Raw genomic sequence first — 7,929 nt, forward strand, 5'->3', positions numbered from 1 at the left:
GCACTCTGTCTGAAAATGGTTGAGCGCTTGTGAAGATCCGGGAGGCAGGTCGGCCCTGCTCTCTGGCGAGCTCTTCGATCCGGTGGTCGATCTGTTGGATCCTTCGCAACACCGGGTCCTCTCTTTCCTCAGCCCGGTGGACGGGCCTCTCTCTCCTTGCTGGCGGGCTCATAGCCGATCCGGACTGACTGGCCGGACTCCTTCGCTGGTGCCGCGATCCCTCTCCGTGCGTGGCGTCTCTCTTGCTGCCATGCCTTTGTACGGAGGGTGATCGTGACCGGTGATGTAAGCGAGGCTCGGGACGCACATGCTTGTCCCGGGAGAGGTGATCTCGTCTTGTGGAGTGGCGAGTCTGCTCCCGGGGCGGAGGCGTGTGCTCTCGGCGGGATCTTCCCCTCCCCTGGGCGGGCTGAGAGGCTTCGGCTGGGTGCTGCTGGAGTGCGGTGGCCGGATTCCTAAACTGCGCAATTACAGCAGTCATCTCTTGAAAAAGGGCCCGCATCTCCCTTGGGGTCAGGGTAGGGTCTGAACGGTCCGAGCGAGTCGGACTGCGCTCCCCTGGCGCTCCGACCTCTATCTGCGAGGCCAATCCTCGCTTCTCCCTTCGCGGGGGGGGGGGGGGGGGGGGGGGCTGTAGCCCGGGTCGTCCGGGAGGTTGGCACATGCTTTCCGTGTTTTCCTACCATTGCTTAAGTGAGGTTCCGAACAGCTTTTTGTTGCGGGGTCCCACGGATGGCGCCAAATCTGTTAGGTCTAAAATTGGTAACAGGTTATGGTAGGGCCGGAAGGGCTGATCTAACAAGTCACGGGTGAAGGGCTGGTGGAGTCCTGCGCTGCACAAGGGCACAGACAAGAAGAAAAAGGGTCAGAGGACCAACCCGGAGTGGTGCTCCGGACGGGCGCTTCGACACTCAAGTCAGTATGAGCAGGAGTGCAGAGCAATGTCAGAGCAAAAGCTTAGGGTTTTGATTTTCAGATCCCTCACCTTAGCACAAGTGAAGGCTATTTATAGTGATTCTGAGCCACCTGTCTAGGACAGGTGGTAGTTCTAAGCCACCTGTCCAGGACATGTGGTGGCCTCTGTATGGACCAGGTCTCATACCTAGGAAGATTAGGTGGAAGTCCCTGATTGGTCCAGGTGTCACAGCTAGCAGGAAGAGGTGTTGGCTTTCCAGCGGTCCCTGTGAGGGCCACGCGTCAATAGCCAATTGGCTGCTGAGTTCGGACCTCATCAGTGCTGAGTTCGGACCCATCAGTACTGAGTCCGGACCCATCAGTACTGAGTTCGGACCCCATCAAACTTCTACAACACCAAAGGATAGAAGCTGACTGTTCCAATGTGCCTCACGTGTTACAATAGTAGCACGGGCTCTTGTTGCTGTAAAGAACCAAAAGCTCTTGTATAATAAGAATTTTATATTTGGTTTGGTTGCCGGAATTTTTTTGGTTCTTGGGATTTCTGTGGAACAAAAAACTCCATGGGAGATTGGTGGAAATAAAATCTCCCTGGAAGTATCTTGGTAAAATAAAAATCCCATGTTTGGTTGACCGACTATGGTGGGAAAAAAACTTTGTTTGGTTGCTTGACCTGTTGGGAAGAAAAAAATTCTTCTACAAGCTTATTTTTTGTTCCTGGGAGTATTTTTTTTCCAAGGTAGGGTTTTGTGAGGGGTTATTTTGGTTCCTGAGATTATTTTGGGCCCAGCAACTAAACGTGGGTTTCTTGCCCCTGCGGAAATTCCACAAAAGTCCCAAGAACTAAAAAAATTCCAGCAACCAAAAGGAGCACGGCGCTGATATTCCCCCCCCCCCCCCCCCCCCCCATGTAGGGTATTCCTCGCCCCCTGGACGGCTGCCAAATTATGACGTAGTGTGTCCCCACCCACCTTGAATCAGTTGGTGCACGTTTCCACCTCTCTCTCTCTCTCTCTCTCTCTCTCCATAACAGGAACCGTTGATGGGCCTCCAAAATTCTCCTCCTTGGTGCCCAAATCCAAGTGACAGTGTACCGTCCAGACCATAGGATGATCCAAGCGGGCCAATTGATAGGCCACATCCTAAATAGGTTGTGTCCCAAAAAAGCATTTCCATATGATGATCCTAGCCCTAAGATATAAAGAGAAATTGCTTATTATGGAAACCTCTATAGATTGGAGGGTTGTGATCATCCTATGCAAATGATTTTGGGGGCGCAACCCATTTCAGTTATGGCACATCAAATGGACGGCTCGGATCATCCGATCCATAGAGGTTGCATAAGATGTAGTTTCTGTTTAGATTGGACGGCTAGGGTCAGCCTATGGAAATGATATTTTGGGACGCAAACTATTTATGTTTATGGCCCATCAAATGGACGGTTTGGATTATCCTATGGTCTAATATGGGCGGGGCCTACGTTGTTCAAAGATGGGCCCACCATTCCACCAACGGTTTCTGTTGGCCCACCATCTCACACGTAGTACCTGCCAAGATGACAATTTTTTAAATTATTGAAGGTGCCAAAACAACTGGGAAAAAGATCATTCCAGACATTTCAGGTACTTTTTTTTTTCACTTCCCTACCGGCCAGTGAAATATTTTTAAGTTCGTCACTTTAGTGCAGATCTCCGCACATTGAGCTCCAAACCTACTATTCGTGTAGACATGAACGCCAACCGTTTGTAGAAATTCCTCACACATAAAAGTCGGTAACTAATCCTGCCATGTTGAAGTGTCTGACCAAAAATCTCCCTTCCAAAGCGATCAAAATACTCCAAAAACAACTCCGCTCACCCTGGATCGTTGACATCGACCATATCTCCCTTTCAATGGCCCTCAAATTCTGCAGCAAAGACCCAAAATCCGGCACCCAAATTCACGGCTTCGCCATTTCTTCTGGGCTAGATTCCCACGTCACTGTCTCGAATTCCCTCATGAGTATGTACTGCAAATCTGGAAATTTTGATCAAGCATTAGTAATCTTCCAAACCATACCCAATCCAGACGTTGTTTCTTGGAATACACTACTCTCTGGTTTCCATCAAAGTGATGATGCAATCAAATTTGCTTTTCGAATGCATCTCACTGGTGTTTTATTTGACGCTGTGACTTACACTACTGTTCTTTCCTTTTGTTCTAATACTCAAGGGCTTGAATTTGGATTTCAATTGCATTCGCTAGTACTAAAATCCGGTTTTGAATCTGAAACATTCGTTGGAAATGGGCTTATTTCATTTTATTCGAGATGTCAATGTATCGGGGACGCTAGGAGAGTGTTTGATGAAATGACCAACAGAGATTTGGTTTCTTGGAATGCAATGATTTCGGGGTATACCCAAGAAGGGAGTTGTTATTTAGAAGCGATTTGGGTCTTTCTTGAAATGGTGAGGGAAAGTATTGGACTTGACCACGTGTCGTTCGCAAGTACTATCTCGGCCTGCGGGCATGAAAGGATGTTAAAGCTTGGAAAACAAGTCCATGGCCTAGCAATAATAAAAGGGTATGAGACCCATGTCTCTGTTTCTAATGTTCTGATCTCAATGTATTCAAAGTGTGGAATCATCCATGATGCAAATATGATTTTTGAAAACATGGTTGAACGTAATGTCATCTCATGGACGACAATGATTTCAATAAATGAAGAAAATGCTGTGTCTCTCTTCAATGAGATGAGGTGGGATGAAGTTTATCCAAATGATGTCACATTTGTAGGATTAATCCATGCCATTGCAGAAGAAAATTTTGTAAATGAAGGACAATTGATTCATGGGTTTTGCATCAAAACTGGTTTTTTTAACGAATTGAATGTCTGTAATAGTTTCATTACCATGTATGCTAAATTCAAGTCCATGGAAGATTCGAGGAAGGTATTTGATGAGTTGAATTATAGAGACATCGTTTCTTGGAACACTTTGATTTCGGGCTACGCCCAAAACGAGCTATGTGAAGAAGCTGTACAGGCATTTTCATGGTCAATTTTAGAATCAAAACCAAACCAGTTCACTTTTGGTAGTGCCCTCAGTGCAATCGCTTCTGCTGAACCCATCTCTCTAACATACGGTCGGCGGTGCCACTGCTGCATAATAAAGCTCGGCCTCGACACTAACGTGATTGTCTCAGGCGCACTTGTCGACATGTATGCCAAACGTGGGAGTATTGATGAATCTCAACAGGTGTTTGATGATATACCTAACAGAAGCCTAGTAGCTTGGACAGCAATCATCTCAGCTCACGCCAGGCACGGGAACTACGAACAAGTAATGGGTTTGTTTAAAAAGATGGAAGGGGCCTGCGTGCACCCGGATTCAATCACTTTCCTTGGAGTTCTGGCAGCTTGTGGGCGCAGGGGGATGGTGGACACAGGATGTCAGGTGTTCAATTCTATGGTTAGAGAGCACCAAATTGAACCATCTCCAGAGCATTTCGCGTGTATGGTTGATATGGTGGGGAGAGCGGGACGTCTCGAGGAGGCAGAGGAGTTTGTGAAACAGATGCCAACTAAACCGGGGTTGTCTGTCTTGCAGAGCTTGCTTGGGGCTTGTAGGATTCATGGGAATGTGGAGATGGGGAAGAGAGTGGCTGAGGCTCTGTTGGAGATGAAACCCATGGAGTCAGGAGCCTATGTGTCGATCTCTAACTTGTTCGCTGAGAAAGGGGATTGGGAAAAGGTGGCGAAGATAAGGAAAGGGATGAGGCAGAGTGGGGTGAGGAAGGAGGTTGGATTCAGTTGGGTCGACGTTGGTGGTGTTGATGGCTCCTTACACATGCATGGATTCTCGTCGGATGATAAATCTCATCCAAGAATAGAGGAGATTTGTAGGATGGTTGAATGTTTAGGGTCAGAGATGAGATTCTTGGAGAAAAAGTGTGGGATTTGTGTTGGGGTTTGATGGGCTTGGGCTGTTTTTATTGCCTCTTATTCATCAAATGCTCTAAGCATTCATTTTGAAAGATAAACCAGATAAGAAAAGTTAGAGGGTAACAGGCAAGCATTGATCAAATTCAAAACCCATTGGATACATGGAGACTTAACCAGGTTGATTCAACGATATGAAGTTCGGCTGAATTGAAGAGGCTGATTCAACTTCTACATTACCATCGAAAAGTTTAACCCTCAATCAAATAGCAGTCCAAGAAACAGTGAAGGGAATTTGATCTGACACTAAAAAATCGTGAACTGTGCAAAAGAATAGGCAATTTAAACTCCAAACACTTGATGTCGCCGCGTTTATCTGGAAGCAGCAAACCTAGCCCTTAAAAATACCATGAAACAACTCCACTCCAGAATAGAAATCCCCCGACAACTTTCCTTATGATGACAGAGAAATCAGCTCTAAAAAATGCATGTGCAAGAGCCCAGTAGCAGCCTTTCCTCGCCTACAATTTCATTTCACTTTAGATCCAAATCAACCTTCTTTGACAGTGATAAGGGAACCCTGCTTCAGCTTGGACCCCATATAAGCATCGCCCCCAGCTACCCAGCTGTAGATCCTCCATAAAATTCAAGGAGAAATCTAAATTTTAGCTAGTTTCCTTCTCAATGAGACTTGGAATTGCAGGAACTTAACTAATCCAGTGCTTTCCTCTAGCGAAACTCTCATGATCTCTAACTATTTCAGGTGGTGCAATAGCATGTTTAGCGATAAATGGAAAGACTGACATGATTTTGTCAAGTAGAATTCAAGGTTGAATTGTGAGTCTGTAGGATACAAAGGTTTGTCGCTAAGGTATCAGATCTTTCTCTCTTGATTCTTTGTTCATCCCCTACCAAGTTATCATATCTTTCTCTCTTGATTTGCCGTTCATCCCGTACCAAGTTTCCATTAGAGCGTTAGGATTAAATTTGAATTGTCAAGCGATTAGGAATCATTTGGAGTAAAAGAGGAAGTTGGGAACTGCCTTGTTTCCCATGCCTCACTTTCACTTACAACTAGACTGCTAGGTACTGATGGCGTCTGGATCCGGGTCTGCGATCGCGCGGTCGGTAGAGGGCCTCCGCGGGGTCTGCAATCACAAACAAAAGGGGGTCAGGGGGTCCGGGGTGGGTCCCGGACGACCACTTCGACACCAAAGTCAGATCCTTCGACCAGTCAATATAAAGAACAGCTAGAAAGGGAGGGGGTTTTGACCAGGGTTACCAGGGCCGGTGCGCGGGGACATTTCTGGGTGCATAAATGAGTGAGTCGGAGGGGACTAGCAGGGAGGGCAGGATGGGATTCCTGGCCTCCTCTGTTGTTGCCTCGCCTCTTTTTCCGGTGTTGCGGGGTGGAGGATGGGTGAATTCCCTGCTTTCCGGGGTCAAAAGAAAAAAAAGGTCCCCCTCTTCTTCCTTTCCCTCCCCTTTTAAAGGGAGGTGTGCGGCCATTTTCATCATTATGGAGGGAAAAACTTCCTTTGCAGGATTGGGCCGTCCCTCTGCCTCGCCGGCGCGCGTGGCTTTGGCGGCCATTTCCTTCCCTAATTTGTGATGATGAGGCCTGGGTGGTGAGAAGAACTTCCTTTGCAGGATTGGGCCGTCCCTCTGCCTCGCCGGCGCGCGTGGCTTTGGCGGCCATTTCCTTCCCTAATTTGTGATGATGAGGCCTGGGTGGTGAGAGGGCGACATGTGTCATGAATGTGTGGTCTTTGCCGTTTTCCAACACCCTTCTTCATGATGGTTGGGCTCTGCTCGTGCATGGATGACACGTGGCGATATTTGGGAGCGTAGCCGTATTTGTGCCCCATCATAACTCCCCCTTACTCCTTTGGTCCATTGAATGGGCCAAGGGAGTAACGTTTTGTTCGAGCTAAGTCATGATGAGGATATTTACGAGGGCTCCGGGATGCGTGGAGACGTGCCGTTTTATCCGGCGGCTGTCCTTGGGAAGCGGCGGCGTCGTTAGGAAGGCTGCGTTGTCTCGAGGCACCAGGATTTCTTTCCCGAGTTTAAAAGAGGGGAATTACCCTGGTGTCTTTTTGTGGCTCCTCTTCGCTCTTCTTCTTTCTTTTGCGGTAGGGGTTCTTTTCGTATATTCTCCAGCAACATGTCTGGCTCTTCTTCACGAGTTAGGGGCAAGGCCTGTTTCCTCCAGGAGTCGTCGAGCGACCCTGACTTGTCCTCCGATCCGGGGGAGGATCTCGTGGCTCGTCGGAAGAAGGCTAAGAGGGGCCCGGGCGCTTCGTCGGGCTTCCCCCCCCTTCGCCTTTCTTCCCTGCCTAGGAAGGACAGATTGTCCAGGTCTCGCGTTGCCCGGGAGTGGTCGTTTTTCTCTCGAGCCTATCGTCAGGGAACGGAACTGCGTGGACGTGTTTCGAAGATGGGTCAGGAGATCGAGGACTTGAAGCAGGAGAACAAGGTTCTACAGAAGAAAGTTCATCTTCTCAACGAGCAGCTGTTGGAATATGAGGTGGACCCCTGCTGGAGACCTCTTGGGAGGAGGAGGGGAACTCCTCTGGGGAGGAGTCGTTCTCCGATTAAGCTTTGGCTTTCTATGTTTTCCTGCGTGTCTATCCCCTTCTCTGGCGGGGATTTCTGAGGCCTGCGTGCCCTGTGCTGTTTTTTGGTTTCCCTTTATTTTTGTAGGCCTATGGGCCAGGAGGATGTTAATGCATAGTTTATGTGTATTTGGGCCATATCTCTTAATGTTGTTCTTGGCTTGTGATGGAGAATCTCTGTGTTTGCAAGGATTTGCGATGCTCCGACCCTTCTGGGCGCTCTCCCTTTTTTTTTTTTTTTTTTGGGGGGGGGGGGGGCCGAACCTGCGTGGGGTCGGGATAGCGAGGCGTGTCGAATTCGTATGATTTTGCCCTTTACCCTCTACTTCCTTTATCAAGGTTAGGCTTTATGTAGATCTGGGGGCGACACGTGGCGTGCTCCGGTGATAGCACCGTCTTTGCATGTTATCGTGATATGACCTTTAGTCCATTGATTGGCCTCGGGGAGCGGGCCCGTTGGCATAGTTAAAGGATAAT

General features: G+C 48.3%; 1 protein-coding gene across 1 annotated transcript; it reads left to right on the forward strand.

Moving 5' to 3' along the window:
- The first annotated feature begins 2,579 nt into the window (after positions 1-2,579).
- Positions 2,580-5,468, forward strand: LOC143862135 (Pentatricopeptide repeat (PPR) superfamily protein). The gene has a single exon (XM_077373128.1). The coding sequence runs from the start codon at positions 2,703-2,705 to the stop codon at positions 4,866-4,868; it is 2,166 nt and encodes a 721-aa protein (XP_077229243.1). The 5' UTR covers positions 2,580-2,702; the 3' UTR covers positions 4,869-5,468.
- Positions 5,469-7,929: the final 2,461 nt, after the last annotated feature.

This window comes from Tasmannia lanceolata, unplaced genomic scaffold (genome assembly GCF_043159265.1).
Source record: "Tasmannia lanceolata isolate RefF3 unplaced genomic scaffold, GAP_Taslan_0.1 ptg000003l, whole genome shotgun sequence".
In the NCBI taxonomy this organism is placed as follows: Eukaryota; Viridiplantae; Streptophyta; class Magnoliopsida; order Canellales; family Winteraceae; genus Tasmannia; species Tasmannia lanceolata.